We start from the raw sequence: 17,811 nt of genomic DNA, 5'->3' as shown, positions 1-17,811 counted from the left end.
AGGCTAAATCTTGTCCTAAAATTAGGTAGTTCTTCACTGTTCTCCAGAAAATCTTGGAGATACAGATTATTTGTGATGCAGATGGTTACTCCTGATACTGAATCTTCTTTGTAATTATGCTTAAATCTAATAATTGATACCTTACTTCATCTTTGTGAGGTATCAAGTTAATGTAACTAGACCATATTGTCCATTGCTAAAGTCAACTTTTACACAAATGTTTTAGCCTTAAGATGAAAATGAAGGGAAGTCCAACTTCAGTAAAGGAAGTCGATGTCTTTATTTTTAAAACAGTTGTATGACTGTTCTTGATCAAGGAAGAAAATAATGTGAGCTGCAACCAGTGAATAATATTTTCTTGAAAATATGGCCCTTTTACTTTTGATGACTTTCCCCTTAGAATTGGCATCACAAATACAACTCATTCATAGTACCTGAAGTCCTGCATTACATAGGCTGAAAACCACATGTCACACAGCAGTTCTTTTCCAGAATGACACACAGCAAAAAACAAGGCCAGCCATGTACAGAGGGTTGTGACAGAAAAGGTGAAAACCCTGGGGATTTTCTGACTTGGGAAACATCACAGAAATATCTTTATTTATTGCCAGTTTAGAAATAGAACAAAACTTGTCTTACATAGTAAGTTCTGACTAGCCATCCATTAAGAAGATCATTTCGTGTTAATCCACTTCGTATGAATTTGACCTTACAATTGAGAAAAATATGTCCTTTCCCCTCTTGCTTTACGAGTATTTTATCCTTGGCACAAGTCCTTTCAAGTGGGTGGGGCGGGAGACACTCGCCAGTGATGGGGATGATGTCCGATGAGTTCTGCCCTTGTCTGCTTGTGTGGTCTTGGGCGGGTCAGCTGTTACTCTCACCTCTGTTGGCAACGCTGCGTCAGCTAGGACACCTGCCACACTTGCTCGTGGCGGCCTAACTCTCTAAGCACGTCCTTTATTTCATACGCATCCCTGAAATTACCTTTATTTAGTATTAAATATTACAAGGTTAAAATTTTAGTCAAGGCCGGGCGGTGGTGGCGCACGCCTTTAATCCCAGCACTCGGGAGGCAGAGCCAGGCGGATCTCTGTGAGTCTGAGGCCAGCCTGGACTACAGAGTGAGTTCCAGGAAAGGCACCAAAGCTACACAGAGAAACCCTGTCTCAAAAAACAAAACAAAACAAAACAAAAAAATAATAATAATTTTAGTTAAGCTGGGAAAGTAGCTCTGTGGTAGAGCACTTGACCAGCATACAGAGGGCCCAAGTTCAGTCCCTGCAAATGGGGAAAAAGTTAATGGGGAAAAAGTTGCTCAGTCTTTCTTGTAATATAATTTAAAATACGATCTAAACCACATATTTAATCAGACTTGTTTACTTCAGTTCCTTACAGATAAATCTTACCTTACTGTATTTTATTTATAAATAACTTTACATTGCTCATACCATTATTCATCATAAATTCCTTGAAATACATTGTAGGGCTTAAATATTTAAAAAGATATTTCTGTGTAGATGTGTCTCGGTTCCTGACAACAAACTGCTCACCCAGGTCTGACTCAGACCCCTTGGATAGCGTGGATGGATAGCATTTGCATAGGTAAATACGTTTACTGGAAGGTACCCAGGTCAGTAGGGACCGGTTCTAAGAATGTGACATCTTCACAGCCTCCTTCTCTGTTACTCATTCTGCCCGGGATCTAACAGTAATTCCCGAAATAAAGTAAGGACTTGGTAGCAGCTTCCTGAATGAGTGCAGGAATTACCTAAAAAGATTCATTCCCTAGGGTAGGATCCTACTGAGACACGTGAGCCTTTAATGCTGGCCAATTTAGTGAGAAATGCAGGCTAATTTTTTATAGTGAGCACAATAATAATAATAATAATAATAATGTTTTCTTATTCACAAACAATAGCCCAAATTACTTTCAGTAACAAAGTCGAGTTAGATATAAAAAGCAACAGAAAAGCATTTTTTACTCTTGTGAACTTTTCCCATTCTCTCTGAATTTCCCTTTTGATTTCCAAAAACAGACAAAAATCTCAGGTGGTTCCTGAGGAATTTTGAAATATAGTAGCATAAATCATATTGTGTGACGCATTCTTCATTACCAGGATTTTGACTACAGCTCTGTGAAGTAGCTGTAAAAGTGACAGCAGTGAGATTTCTGAGATCGACAGCCTTTCTCTTCTTTTGATAAACACACAGAACCGAATTTGCCATCTTCATCATTTTTAAGTGTGCACTTAGTAGAGTTCAGTGTGCCACATTGTTGTGCAATTGAACTCCTGAGCTCACCTTGCAAAGCTGAAACTTTGTGCCCATTAAACAGTAATTCTCCCCTCTCTCCTCTCTCCTCGGCCTGGTGATAAGCATTCTACTTCCTGTGTTAATGAATTAGACTCCTTTAGATACTGCATATAAATAGAATCATGCGATGTTAGTTCTTTATTTGGCTTATGTGGCAGAATTTACTTCCATTTTAAGGGAAAAATAGTCCAGTGTGAATAGAAAACATTTTGTTCCTCCCTTAGCTGATGGATTCGAGAGTTGTAGTTGTTTCTTGGCCATCAGGAACTGTGTTGCTTCTAGTGGGGCTGTGTGAATACCTCTTTGCAACTCTTACTTATTCTTACTCTTATGTATACAGAGTGAAGGTTTCTGGATTATGTAGTGTGTAACTGGAGGCTTTTCTCTGTCCCACCCCATTCTGCAGCCACTTTTAAATAATCACTCTGGGGCATATATTAATTATAAATGCTTGGCCAATGGCTCAGGCTTATTACTAGCTAGATCTTACATTTAAATTAACCCATATTTCTTATCTATGCTTTGCCACGTGGCTTGTGGCTTATTACCTCATTTTCTACATGTCTTGCTTCCTTAGTGGCTGGCTGGCATCTGCCTTGACTCTGCCCTTCTTCATCTCTGTCTTCAGTTTGATTGTACAGCCTAACCTTATTCTGCCTTGCCATTGGCTGAACAGCTTTATTTATCAGCCAATGAGAGCAACACATTCACAGTGTGCAGAAAGACCATCCCACAGCATTTCCCCATTTCTGTCTAATCGAAAAGGAAGGTTTTCACTTTAATGTAGTAAAATTACATATAACAAAAGTTATCAAGCAGGAATTACAGTTACAATATCTAGTCTATTTGTATTTGAAAAAATTAAAGAAAATGCTCTGTCATCTATCCTATCTTTGTGAGTCTAAAGTTTCATATCTAATTTACCTTTTATCATAACTAAGGAAAACTGTAATTATAACTATCTAGTTTTCAACTCCATCAAAGACTCCAGAAGGATATAATATTACCTGAGTAAACAGAAAGTGCATTGCAAGCAACATCTAAAACTCTAGAAATGACAGAGACATCTGGCTGCCTGGACAGTCATCCAAAGTTCTTATGTAACATTGGGGCATCCATTGTCAGCCTATAGGCCTAGAGTATCTGGCAGACTTTTCAGTGAAGCAAGAAATTTGATGGACTATCCCACCTATATTGGCAAAGTTTGTCAGTCACTTTCCTCTGTGTCCTGCAGAATGTCTGGCAGTTTCTTCTGTGAAGCAAGAACCCTGAAGGACCATCCCACTTTGTTTTGGGAAAGTTTAGCAGTCACTTTCCTATGGGTTCTGAATGTCCACTATATACAGCGTACTGTCAAGCAGTCTAGGAAAGAGCAGTTTCAACGGACTAGCCTTGCCACATTGAAAGCAAACTCCATAAAGAGTTTCTTTGATGCCCATCATCTCTGAAGTAATTGGTGCTGCCAGGAGCAGACATGTCTCACTGTCAAGAAAAGTCTAAGTTATTAAAACATTTTAAATGCCATATTATGTAGGTCTTTGAAGTGTTTGAAGATTACCTACCTAATTGGAATATATCTTTGTATACCTAGAAAACCTAACTAATATGGCTATAAGTTTGACTATTATAGATGACTATTAATCTGTATTTTTTAATTATACGCTACATTTTCACATGAGCTGGATAAACTTAATACCTTAAACAAGAGTAGAAATATGCTGGGCGGTGGTGGCGCATGCCTTTAATCCCAGCACTCGGGAGGCAGAGCCGGGCGGATCTCTGTGAGTTCGAGGCCAGCCTGGGCTACCAAGTGAGTTCCAGGAAAGGCACAAAGCTACACAGAGAAACCCTGTCTCAAAAAACCAAGAAAAAAAAAAAAAAAAAAAAGAGTAGAAATATACATACAATATAACAAAATTGACTTTAAATTTGTACCAATAAACTAAAACTCTACCAATGTAAAATATTTTGAGATTAACAGTTTTTTGGATTAAAGTAGATTCAGTAATCTACCTTTTTTTCATAATAATCTACCCTTTCTTCCATCATTTCTATATCATATTCCCTTTTCTTCTTTAGAAGGAGATTAGTTATGACCATTAACAATTTATAACCAACCCCCTTTAAATGAAAGCAAACATTCATAAACAGTATTTTGGGAATTTGGGCATAGTTCTTTAGCCTACTTCCTGTTGGCTGGGGGCGCTGGTAATCTTATGGGGACCCTGCGAAAATTTGAGATAATGGCCAAGTCCTGGGAGGGCCTGCTATAACCTTTGTTGATGGATATCACTTGCCAAGGTTCAGGAGTTCTCCCTTGATCAAACCTGATCCATCTTAACATGGAACGAATCCACAACCTCTTGTTTCCTGTGGAAACAAAAGCAAAACCACTACTCCAAAGCAATGCATCTTTTTTTTTTTTTTTTTTTTTTTTTTTTTTTTTGGTTTTTTTGAGACAGGGTTTCTCTGTGTAGCTTTGCGCCTTTCCTGGAACTCACTTGGTAGCCCAGGCTGGCCTCGAACTCACAGAGATCCGCCCGGCTCTGCCTCCCGAGTGCTGGGATTAAAGGCGTGCACCACCACCGCCCGGCCGCAATGCATCTTTTAAGTTCCATTTTACAAATGTATTTTTTGGCTTTTGTTTTAAAGTGAAGGCATTCTTAAAATATCTAGGCTGGTGTATTTCATCAGTCTCTCAGTCCCACATCTCTCAGCAACTGTTGTTTGCTTGTCAACATTCAAAATATTCAGAATCTACACAATACTATACAGGATCCAGACGCCCTGTGTATTTCCCATCTTTATGTGGCCTATTCTTTTTTATATTATGTTACTTCTCTCTTTAAAGACTTTATTTTTAAACTATTAATTTTTTTTATGACTATACCCTTTTTCTTTTCTTAAGCCTATGCACATTTTTTTAAACACACCATGACCTGATTAGAGGCCTTTCTGTATGAATTTGTTTTTTACTGTGTTCCTTAACCCCTTTTGTCTGTATGAACAAAAGCTAAATTCGCTGTGCAGCACACTACTTGGCTTGTGTATGGTGAGAACCCACCATGCTATAGCTCAAACCCACATGCCATGGTATCTCTATACTACTGCCCTCATGAGAATCACAACTAGGAAGCTGTTTTTGGCTTTGTTTATATGTTCTAGAACCCTTTTTTAAAAGAAACGTTTTCAGGCTTTATGTGGGTGTAGGAGTGGCACATTGGAGCACCATATGTAACTGGAAGCTTTTCTCTGTCCTGCCTCATTCCACAACCACTTGTAAATAATTGCTCTGAGGCTTATATTAATTATGAATGCTTGGCCGATGGCTCGGGCTTATTACTAGCTAGCTCTTACATTTAATTTAACCCATATTTCTTATCTGTGCTTTGCTACGTGGTTTGTGGCTTGCTACCTCATTTTCTACATGTCCTGCTTCCTCAGCAGCTGGCTGACATCTGCCCTGACTCTGCCCTTTTTCATCTCCGTCTTCCATATGATTGTACAGCCTAACCTTATTCTGCCTCACCATTGGCCAAACAGCTTTATTTATCAACCAGTGAGAGCAACACATATTCACAGCACACAGAAAGGCCATCCCACAGCAGTAGTGATTGCATTTTAAATGTTGTGGAGGACTTCTCTACTGCTTTCCATTGTACTTGCATTGCTTCCCAGTCTTACCAACATGCACAAGGTTCTAATGTCTCTGCATCTTTGCCAACCCTTGTTCTTGGCTTTGTCTTAGTGGTGACCAGCCTAATAGTTGTGAGGCAGTTTCTCAATGTACTTGATTCTCATTTCACTGGCAGGTTAGTGCTGCAGATCTTCCTTTTGTATGTGTGCTGACTGTTTGTGAATAGCTTTGGGGATATTTGAGTCTCCTGCCTGTTTTTAGTCAGGGCATTTGATTTTGTTGATATGAAGTTCTCTGTGTGTTCTGGATAGTAAACCCCTGATTTGGTGGGTTGCTTTTGCGTTCTTTAGGTTGCTCCTTGGATGCATAAAAGTTTTGGTTCAATGGAGTCTCATTTATTTTCTTCCAGTGCTTGCACTTTTAACACTGTACATAAGAAATGACAGCCAGGTTTAATATGAAGCTTTTCCTCATAGTTTTATGGGAATTTTGCATCCTACATTTAGACCTTTAATCCATATTGAGTTAATTTTTGTGTAAGGGCTAAGAGCTCACCTTTTTACTTTGGGTATAGATTTTTAGTTTTCCCAGTTACTAGGTAAGAAACCATCCTTTTCCAAGAATAGTTTTGGTACCTTTGTTAGGATTACTCAGCTGTACATATGAGGTTTATTTATGAACTCTCCATTCCATTGGTCTGTTTGTCTTTATGCAGTATCACACTCTTTGGATACATGTGGCTGTGTGTCCTGCCTTGAAATTATGAAGTATAAATCTCCAACTTAGTTCTTTAAAAAAAAATATTTCGACTATATGGAGTCTCCCGAGAGTTCATATTAGTTTCAGGATAAATTTTTGTATTTCTGCAAAACAGCCATTGAGACTTGGATAGGATTGCCTTGAGTCTGATAGGATTGCCTTGGGTAGGGACATTGTAGTTGTATTGGGCCTTTTAATATAGGAATCCAAGTATCATTCCATTGTATCTTCAGTTTCTTCAGAAGTATTTTGTAGCTTTCAGGGTGGGACTCTTAGTTTTCACTTGAGAGTGTTGCCTACTTTGAAAGGGGGATAAGTTTCATTCTTTCAGCTCCATTAAAAAACTGTTATTAGAACTCAAGTTAAGGCTGGGCGGTGGTGGCGCACGCCTTTAATCCCAGCACTCAGGAGGCAGAGCCAGGCGGATCTCTGTGAGTTCGAGGCCAGCCTGGGCTACCAAGTGAGTTCCAGGAAAGGCGCAAAGCTACACAGAGAAACCCTGTCTCGAAAAACCAAAAAAAAAAAAAAAAAAAAAAGAACTCAAGTTAAATGACGCTGTAAGCCTGAGGGTATTATCATTATTATTACTATTATTAATATCATGATTAATTGATTTAGCAGATGCTTTATCTTCTTAGAGATCCTACTGGAAGATGTATCAAAATGCCATATACTTGGCTCATAGGCAGGGGCTCAGTGCTCTGAAGAAGCAGGACTCCTTTAATAGAGTTGTATTCAAGAAAGGAGGTTGTGCCAGCCAGTTTGCAAGCCTGGACATTGTTGACTGGGCCTGAGTAGGGGAGCTTTGGCTTTTGCGTTGGCTGAGCCATAAAGGTCCGAATTCTCCTGGAGAGTGGTAACTCTGCCGTTCTGGAAGGTAGCGACTGTCTTGCACAGTAGTGAATGAAGAGGACTGTGTGTGCAGAGACAGCAAGCAGTACAGCCTCAGAGGTAGGAGTGGGGCTGTGCGTGCAAAGGAAGTTGCCCTCTAGGTGTTTCTCCTCCCCTAGTCTCATTTCAGCCATGAGGTGCAAAGTGGTGTGGCCTGACCCACACGAGACATTTTCTGGCCTTGGGAGACCTTCAGGAGTTGCAGAGTCCTTCACTTTCCTCTTGATCTTCAGAAGCCATATGCAGTATTTTGGAAAATCTTTCCTAGTACAGATTGTCATTTCACTTAGCCATAAAGCCTTTCAGTTTCTTCATGTTGTTTTTTATAAGTAAGAGTATACGTAATCCTCAATTTACTGAAAACCTACTTCCTTTTAAAACTGGTTATTTTCAGGACATGACAGTCTGGTGCAATGACCACGTCTTTGACCCCTGGGCCAGCGGGAGTGGTGTGTGTTAATATTCTAGTAGCTTGCTTGCTTGAGACAGATTCAGACACCAGGCTAGAATCAGGAAGGAAGTGCAATGTTCTGTGGCCTCATTCTAGCTGTCTGGGCCCAAGTACACTGGGCTCTCCACTCCTGGAGCAGGGTTTTCCTTGAGAGTACCCAAGCCCACATGAGATTGAAGTTATGCTTTGGACCTGTGATCATTCCTTTTACGGCCTGTTTCTTTCTTGCTCCGTGATTTTTAGCTGTCTGGTTAAGGGAGTCAATAGAGGTGGGCGGGGACTGAGGGCATCTTGACAAGACCATCTGCAAACAGTCAGGAGGCTGAGAGCGCTCTTGTGGTTTTTCATCCCCTTCAGTGGTGACTTGTAGTGTGGTAAGGCTGGGTGGAGTTGGCCAAAGGATCCGTAGATAAAATATTACCCCTAGTGCTACACCCATGTGGATCCTGTTACTATGACTCCAAAGATGCTTGACTTCCAGGAAATAAACAGTTGATGAAGCCCAGGAAACTGCCATCTGATAGATTGACTGATGGGAAAGGCAAACACCGACAGCCAGCCAGCGGTCACCATTGCCAAGTGCTGGCATTTCTTTTGGCTCTGGTGGTTTATAAAGTGCGCTGTCAAAAGTGTTGTCTGATCATTTCCTCCTATCCACCCCCTAAAATATCATTACTAAACTATCAGTTTTGGAGATCAGAAAACAAAGCGTCTGGTGTAGTTTGGCTCTTTGAGTTGCAGAAGTTTGGCTCTTTGAGGTTGCAGAGTCAGAAACGCCAAACCGTGTACCAAGCAGCTAGCTGCTTTGTGATTCTCAATCCTGTGATCCTCTCAAGGTCCCATTGTGCTCCTTCCTGCCAGAAGGAGCAAATCTTTTCTTAGCACTTACAAAATCAACACACTTGAAACGCAGATAAAGCTGGTGCATTGTGTGGTAATGGGAGGTGCACCGTGAAAAATCCTATCTAGAAGTCTTCCTGGGGAGGACCTGGGAGAAGACTTCCTGAAGAAAGCAGGACTGGGTAGGCTGGGGAAGCATGGAAGAAACTTGAGAAGACCAGGGCCAGAGGTGTTCAGAGAAGGCTAAGGAAGGACACAGTGTGCCAGGAACACAGGTAACCTGAGGATGTAACTGCTCTGATTATGTTTTAGGAATTGTCCCCACACAGGCTGCCAGTCAGCCATTAGGATGCAGAATTACAGTTTGTACCTTTTTGAGGAAAGGAATACTCACTTGTGACTTTCTTCCCCACATAAAGAGCCTTTGGAGAGAAGGGACAGTGCACAGTGACAGATGTTCATGGGTATTTTGCTTTCCTTCAGAATTGTCACACAATCGGCAGGACTTCATTTCTCTGAGTGGCTTCAGGTTTCCTCAAAACAACCTCCTTTGTAACTTGATTAGGAAAGCTAAGACCCGCAACCTTCAGGCATGTTGAAATGGGATTTCTGGTGTCAGTTTGCAACGTAATGCTTGATTGCCTCAACATACCTTTGTATTTTCTGGTGACAGGTTTGTGACTCTTACCCCACGGAACTGTATGTCCCCAAATCAGCCACAGCACACATCATCGTGGGCAGTTCCAAGTTCCGGAGCAGACGACGATTTCCTGCCCTTTCTTACTACTGTAAAGAAAGCCATGTATGTATGTCTTAAAGTCTCAAAACAGGCCTTGGTTTCACACTTTGATTTTATGTTTTATCCTAGATAGGATTTTTTTTCTAGCGGTTTCTGTCGCTGTTTGTTTGTCTCTTCCCTCCCTCCCTCCCTCCCTCCCTCCCTCCCTCCCTCCCTCCCTCTCTCTCTCTCTCTCCCTCCCTCCCTCCCCTCTCTCTCTCTCTCTCTCTCTCTCTCTCTCTCTCTCTCTCTCTCTCTCTCTCTCTCTCTCTCTCTCTCTCGTGTGTGCGCGCGCGCGCCCGCATGTATGCACACATGTATACAAGTGTGTGATTGTGTATACGTGAATGTAAATTTACCTGCAGTCGGGGTGGAGCAGCAGCTGTCAGGTGGTAAAGGAGGCATCCGAAAATATTCTGACCACGGCAGATCCACCAGAGTCAGCACGCAGCCTTCCTTCTGTGCTGGCTTCTCCAAAAGAAGATACTTGTTTAACGGCGAGTTCTCATCACTGAAGGGATGTGTTTCCGTCCATTGCTCTTTTCCCAGCCATGACATTGGCCTATATTATTTAACTCCTGATATGTTTTAATCCACATAGGAACAGTGTTTAGAGGCAAAAGATGATGTAACTCCTCTTTCTTAAAAGTGAACTTAGTAAGGTTGTGAGATACCATAGTGTTTTGTTTTAAATTGGGATGCAGTAGCATTCATGTCTTGTAGTTTATTGATGAAGTGAGACAGCAGAGGAATTTAGGCAAGAGATAGAGGATTGTTCCTCTTTTCAACAGTAGGATAGACAAGGTATTTAAACAGTGAGTCCAGGTCCATGCTACTCCCTTTTTGGAGAAAAGTGAACCTTACTTGGGTCCATGTGAATATCATAAGGGCAAGGTATAGTACCTCAGACAGGACCAAATCTTCAGGAGGCGATAGCTCAGAAGCTAGCCTTCCTCTGATGACCTCCGTCGCCCACTTCTGCCCTCAAATGCTCTTCTGCTTGACTTTCGGAACGTCCCAGCAGCTAAGTATATTTATTACGAAGTTGGCGCTCCTCTGCATTGGGTTTTAGCTGGCCTAGCAAAGGTATAGATAGACATGTTTCCAAGCATCACTTCATGATGTGCTTACTCCAGGTAAACACTGGCTGTGTGGGCCCTTGAACTCCCATTTCCACATCTCTGTAGACACTAAAGTCTGAATTGCAGGTGGAATAATAGTCATATTTGTGTTTTGTAACAATATTTGGATTCCAGTATCGTGTTTAACATCTAAGTGTTTCTGGGTGAAGGCTTCTTAAGAAGTACCATTACTGAATATGGCTTTCTGTGGGTATGTGGGATTCAAGTGAGGTGGCTTATTGGTTTTCCATGCTCTTACTGCTCATTAGAACCTACCCATCGAATAAGGGCCATGTTAAGGAGCAGTGAAAACAGGGTGCTATGGGGCTCAGGCCTTGCAGTATCATGATGGGGAGGTCATCCCTGTTCCTACGGGAAGTTTAACTTTTATGTTCTTACCATGGCTATTGGGGAACTGAGGCCCTATTCTTAAGTGACCAGGAGTCGCCCCAGGCTTTTAGGCCAGGAGACTTAGGTGATGAGGATTCTTACCTATAGAAGCAGTGTGTGGTGAGAGCCTGTGTTAGGGTCTTTGGCTTTTACCAGATATCAAAGCACCTCATCACATCAATTTTAAGCCTCTTTCTATACATGGACCTTGTGGAGCTCCTCACCATCCAGTTTCCCTTTGAGATCAAACAGCTTTGCAGGTCATGGTTAGAGACTTCCACTTCTGAACAGCATTCTGGGTGTATTTGTTACTGAGAGTCACTTTCTTCTTTCTTCTTTGTTATCATGGTTTTTAAGAGTTACTTTGCTTTCAGTTATGTACAACACAGTCTCCTAAATTCACAGCATAAGTTTCTAGGGAACAAAACTCACAAATGACTTTTATTAAGACAAACTTTCTTCAACATTACAGGCTTTCTTGCTATCTGTTTATAGTCCTGTTCACTGAAACAGTAACTAAGGTGTTAGGCATAGTTATAAGAATGTTACAGTATTGTACCCTGTAGCACACCACTTGACTTTAATAATGGTAACCAGTGAGAACAGAGCTGAGGTTCCAATCGGATTTTCTCAAATGCTACTCTTAGCCATGTGTCTGACTGCCTGACTTCGTGCTGTTTCAGGGTCTGCAGGTACAAGAGCTGGTAGATCACTTTCCTAGCATGCACGAAGCCCTAGGTTCAATCCCTGCACTGAATAAACCAGCTGGGTATGGTGGTGTACTCAGAAATTCTATTGGTCAGGAGGATCAAAAACTCAAGGTCATCCCCAGTTGTACTGAGTTTGAGACCAGCCTGAGCTAGATGAGACCCTGCCTCAAAAACAAAACAAACAAGAAAATAAGGCACCTCTGATAGAGACGACTGGGGAGGCTTTGTTGTCTACACCCAGGGCCCTGGCATATATTAAAGGTGCTGCCAGGTAATGGTGAGGTCCTCTCAAAGATCTGACCCTAGGGTAAGTGTAGGAGCCACGAAAGTATGTAGAGACTGCTTTGGTTGAATTCAAAATTGAAAAGTATGAGAGAACAAAAGCATGTGTGGGTGAAGAATTTCATTTAGATCAGACCATTGACCACTAAGAAAATGAACTGCAAAATAACAAAATCTAGTCTAATGTGTCTGATTTATTGGCCACATTTCATAGTATATGCCCATAGCAGTTACCCTTAACTAAGGTTTCTTTAACCTAGATAAAGTCTCCTACAAAGACAGCTCCAAGATCCCTTAGAACAGAATGCAGACCCTGGCCCCGTGCTTGTTTACATGATCAGTCCTGAGGATTAAACCTGGGGCGTTATGCAAGCTAGGCGGGTGCTCAACCAGTGCACTGGATCTCAAGTCTTATTTTTCCCTTTATTTTGAGACAACATCTTACCAAGTTATCCAGGCTGACCTTGAATTCACTTTGCTCTTCAAGCTGGCCTTGAACTTGCCATCCTCCTGCCCCAACCACCCAAGTAACTAGAATTTCCTGTCAGTGCACCATGCTTGGCTGACTCTTAATCCTGAGGGAGCAGAGGACGTAAGCCCTCCCCAGCCATTTGTGATGCTTTCTTTCCAGCAGACTCAGTTTGCACCTGCCCCCAAACCCTTGTCCCTCGTGTCACGTCAGCTTACTTCTGGATCTGGCTGCAGCTTGCTGTCTATCTCCCTCACCCATGTTCTGACCCGCTGGCCGCTTTCTCCTCACGACTTACTTCCTGTGATTCTGAGGCCTGCCTGACTCAGCTGCCTCTGTACATTCCCCTTGTATTTCCCTGCTGAACTGTGAACTTGCATATAGGCCCTAGTTTCCTTGAACCACATCAGCAATTGCCTGTCTGCCACTGAGCTGTTCTGGATCCCTCACCTAGTTGTCAAGCTCTCCATCCCAAAATTCTTGTCTGCCACTGGGCTGTTCTGGATTCCTCACCTAGTTGTCAAGCTCTCCATCCTAAAATTCTTGGTCTTTAGACGAAGAGAGGGGCTAAGTGTGGTAGTGCATGCCTTTAGTCTCAGTACTCAGGAGACAGAGACAGTTAGATCTCTGCGGCTTCCAGGCTAGGCAGGGTTATAAAGCGAGTTCTAGGATGGCCAGGGCTACATAGCAAGAACCTGTCTCCAAAATCAATTTAAAAAAAAAAAAAAGACTAAGAGAAAAAAACAGAACAAAAACACCCCACCTCCAATGGCAGCATTGAAGTGCATATTTTTATTTTTTTTTCTAGAGAACCCAGGCCAAAGCCAAGTTGCTGGATTGGTGTCCTAGTTTGCTTGTTATTGTTGTGATAAAACACTGACCAAAACCAGCCTTGGGAGGAAAGTGTTTATTTGGCTCACAGGTTCCAGTCCATCATCAGGGGAAGCCAGGGTAGGAACCTGGAAGCAGGAACTGAGACAGGCCATAGAGGAAAGTTATTCACTGGTTTGCTGCCCATGGCTTGTTGAACCTGCTTTTCATATAATCCAGGGATACTTGTCCAGGGATGGCACTACCCACAGTGGTCTGGGTCCTCCCACATTAATGGAGGAAATGCCTATAGACATGCCTGTGGGACAGTCTTGGAGGTACTTTCTCAGTTGAGAGTCCCTCTTCCCAGATATGTCTGCATTTGTGACAAGCTGGCAGGAGCTAACCAGCATGACTGAGAAGGCAAAAAGGCTGAGTTCCCACTCAGAGGGGTGATTTTGTTTCATGGATGGAGATGTGTATGCAAGACCCTAAGCAAGTGATGGTGTGGGAGTACTAGGGAGTTTTTCTTGCCCGGCTCACTTAGAGTGGTTCCGTTCTCTACTAACCATGGCTCCTTTCATCCTTCCACACAGTGGTAGACTTACAGAATCAGTGTAGATGTGTTTAATCATCGTGCATCTTATCAAGAGATTCATGTGTAGTTTAAATGCTAGAAGCTAAACCTGCAAAATTACTTGGCCATGAAAGCTAAGTTTAATAGCTATGTGTCTCTCTTCACTTATTCGTGGCTGTTCTGTACATCATCCGCCAGTGCAGTATTGAGTTCTCCAGGCCGTCTGTGAGGATGGATCCCAGAGTTCCCCTAGAAAGCATTGTCTCAGCATGTGCTAGTCTCTCGCATAAAATGGTAATGTTTGCTTGTGCCCTGCTCACACCCTCTTCTGCATACTTTACATTGGCTCTTGATTGCTTAAAATAGCCACCCACGGTAAACACTTGCTATGATGGGTTATTAGGAAAGAGGACAAAAAAGTCTAAGTGTATTCCATACAGATTCAGTACTTTGCTTTGAATCATTTGATCCATGGTTGTTTAAAGCCACAGCTGGTGAAACCCACTGGTGCAGGCAGGCCCTGGGGAAATGGAAAGATGGCCATATGAAGTTGGAATTGCAGGGCAGGGAAATGGCAGGACACGCTGAAATACAGTCTGAAGAAACCTCTTGTTTCTAAACACTGCTACTGAGCAAACCCAGCAGTAACGTGGGCTTTCATTACTGGGAAAATGGGGCCCTTAGATTCAATTTTGGGTGCTCATGATCCTTTTAAATAGACTAGTGTAAAATAAAAGATAAAAAGCACTCATTTTTTCCCCAGTCTTGCCATTCATCGTGTTTTGTAAGTTTCGGGAGAGTAGTTCTTCTACTTTCACAGCGGAAGGAAACAATATGAGGGAAGAGGAAAGTAGGTCCTTCAATAGCTTTAAGTTTCATGATTGGGATCCTACATAAACGTCGTCACACATTCCTAAGGTCTTACCCAGAAGACTTGTCCATATAGAGGGTTCTTCGACTTGGATTAAAAACAAACATACCCTGATTTCCACAAAGTCTGATCCCCTTTTCCAACATTGGTATGGGGTGCAGGCTGACCAAAGGCTCCTTGTTCTGGGGATGATCCCACAGCTCCTTTGATGACCGTGTGGCTGTGGCCTCTTCCCACAGGCCTCCATCTGCAGGAGCAGCCAGCCCCTTTCTGGCTTCAGCGCTCGGTGTCTGGAGGATGAACAGATGCTCCAAGCCATCAGGAAAGCCAATCCTGGAAGTGACTTCATTTATGTCGTGGACACGCGGCCTAAAGTAAGTGTCAGCATTGTCATACGTGTCTCTCCAGCCCTGAGTGCCGAGGCTGGAGGGAAGCAAAGCTTCACTGATACCGTTCCTTACTCTGGCTGCTTCATCTAGAAAGGGTTGTTCCTGGGGACCCCTGCTCTCTGCTGCATCGCAGCTCCGGAAGGGGCTGACTGTGTCGAATACATTTCCATTTCCCCTGTTTTTCACATCGTGCTGGTCACACAGTAAATGGGTGCTGTTCAGTTTTACAAGTTGCCTCCCTGAATGGGTGAGTTGTATGACACGTAAATTAAATGTCAGCAATGCTATTTAAAAAAAGAACACAAGGGAATAAAAACATGACATACAAAAGAGAAAGTAAACTAATAGCTCAAGTCAGTTTAAAAGTAAAACCCTTATGAGCAGGCACTTAGTAGTGTAGTTGTAGGTATTTATAGACATGGTCTTCACATCTTGCCACATCATACATTCCGGGTCTCTGCCTTTCTAGTAAACTTCCGCTGCCCAGCATAGACAAACTCTCCTGACCAGGCATGAAGATGCTGGAAGGTTTGCATTTGGAAGATGTGACAAAGTCTTTTACTTCTCTTGTTGCCTTTCAGTCTGTGTCTTTCTGTTCAAATCAGGCTCGAACCCCTGCCTTCCGACCCTGCCCACCCTCCCGTCTCCTCCCTGTATCTTCTGTGTAAGGTGGAGCTGCTCTGTGTGCTCTGATAGTTTGTGCTCCTTAGAAGGTACTCTGCAGACGACTCAGGGCGGGAAAGGAAGGCGGGGCTTTACTGAGGGGAGACTGCAAATCCTTTTCCTTCCCTACTTCTCCAGCTTTAAAGAGAGATAAACAGATTGACCTGCTAACTGAAGAGCCAGTGATCTAAGTTGGCTCTGTGTAGTGTAAGCCTTCCCTAGAACGTGGCAGCTGCAAGGCCAGGCCTAGTCCGTGTTTAAAGCCAATTAATCCTCAGGATTTGATTTGAAGGGTATATTTAGTACTCAACTTTGTTTACTCTAAGAGATAAGGAGTTTGACTCCTGTCCATTAAATAACGTTAGGTACCTTCTTCCCATATTTATCCAGGCACACTTACATGGTTTTTAAACTGTTTGCTTCAAGCTTTCTTTCTTTCTTTTTTTGTTTTAAGGACCATGACTGTGTTGTTTGGTCCCCACCCCCACCCTGAGTGTGTTAGGCTTCCTAGGTAGCCAGGGAAGTAAATGGATGTTTGCCATGGAAGGGTTGCATGGTGACATACAAGTTTTCCTCAGTCCGTGCCCGTGCACCCAGACGTACTCCCTAGTATAGTTAAAAAGAGAAAGGCTTAGGAGGCAGCAGCTCAGAGGGTCCTGATCCTTGGCCTTTGAGCAAGGTTAAATCCACACAAGAGCTTCCCAAGCCACCCACTCAGAGGAAAGCCTTCTGAACTGCTCACTGATGTGAGAGGGATGGGCAGCAGAGGCCGTGACATCCTCAAGTATGTATTGACAAGAGTCTCCTTGGGGTCACATGCTGCTGCTAGAGATGGTGCATTAAAAACTGTGGAAATGTGGCAGAACAGTGTTTGTTGAGTATTTCACCATATCTCAACCTTGCCCATGGCTTCATCAGATGTTCTGATTTCAAAATTTATCAGATTTTGATGGGCTTTCAAAAATGTCAAGTGCTTTCTTATTTAATTCTTGTAAGAACTCTGCAGATTAGCAAGCTTCTTATCTTTTCCTTGGTAATGGCTTAGCCTTAAAGAGGTTTAAGTCATTCACCAAGATCACACAGTTGAGGGCTGAGGCCACGTTGAGTCAAATACAGGCTTATCGGACTCCAAAGCCAGTGTTGTTCTATTTATCAAAAACATCTCTAGGGGACTGTGTCTCCATACAGGACTCTGGAGAGGGTTGCCACCTCAGTTGATCGTACACCCAGGGGAGCCAGAGACACAGCTGAAGAGCCAGCCCCGCTCAGCCAAAGTCATTTCAAGGCCAAAGGAGCAGGAAGGGCTTTGAACCGTACACTGCGTGCCTACCAGCTGTGGAGGAAGTGTGAGTCCTGAAGGCAGGGGTGAGGTTGAGACCGGCCCTGTGTCACGCTCCGGCTCCAAAGATTGCATTGTGGTTATGGCCTTAGGGTCACGTCAGCAGTGGCTGTTTTATTGTGTAAGAGGAAGTCATGGGGTATTTCTCTCTTTCTCTGGTAATGGGGAGTGTCTGTTCACTGGGCCCATGCAGGTGGCATCTTCAAGACACAGCTATGAAGATTAGGGGTGCCTGACAGGTGGGACCTTATTTCGTGGTCATATATGCATCCGCCGTGCAGGTGGTCATTGACTGATGGAGGATGGGAGGATGGGAGAGAGGCGTTGTATTTCATGGCAGGTTGGAGACAGTCTTCTCTCCTGTTCTTTGTCAGTGCAAGTGTGGAGAAATACCCTTTGGCTTAGACCTGAACAAACTTGGTAAGACCTGGCTAAGACGGCTTATCTACACTGAAGGTCCCCAGTGAGGGGTGATGGGCAAGTATACTGGTAAGGCTGCTGGAATGGGCCCGTGCCAT

At 43.0% G+C, this 17,811-nt stretch overlaps 1 protein-coding gene across 1 annotated transcript in view; it reads left to right on the top strand.

Moving 5' to 3' along the window:
• The window catches only part of Mtmr7 (myotubularin related protein 7), an 89,953-nt gene that overhangs the window by 37,056 nt on the left and 35,086 nt on the right, over positions 1–17,811 (top strand). The window contains exons 5-6 of the mRNA XM_059244589.1: positions 9,568–9,696; positions 15,142–15,276. Of these exons, the coding sequence (XP_059100572.1) occupies positions 9,568–9,696; positions 15,142–15,276 (264 nt within the window). The remainder of the gene's footprint in view (positions 1–9,567; positions 9,697–15,141; positions 15,277–17,811) is intronic.

The sequence above is a fragment of the Peromyscus eremicus genome, chromosome 17 (genome assembly GCF_949786415.1).
Source record: "Peromyscus eremicus chromosome 17, PerEre_H2_v1, whole genome shotgun sequence".
Lineage (NCBI taxonomy): Eukaryota > Metazoa > Chordata > Mammalia > Rodentia > Cricetidae > Peromyscus > Peromyscus eremicus.
This window is presented reverse-complemented; position numbering and strand designations above follow the sequence as displayed.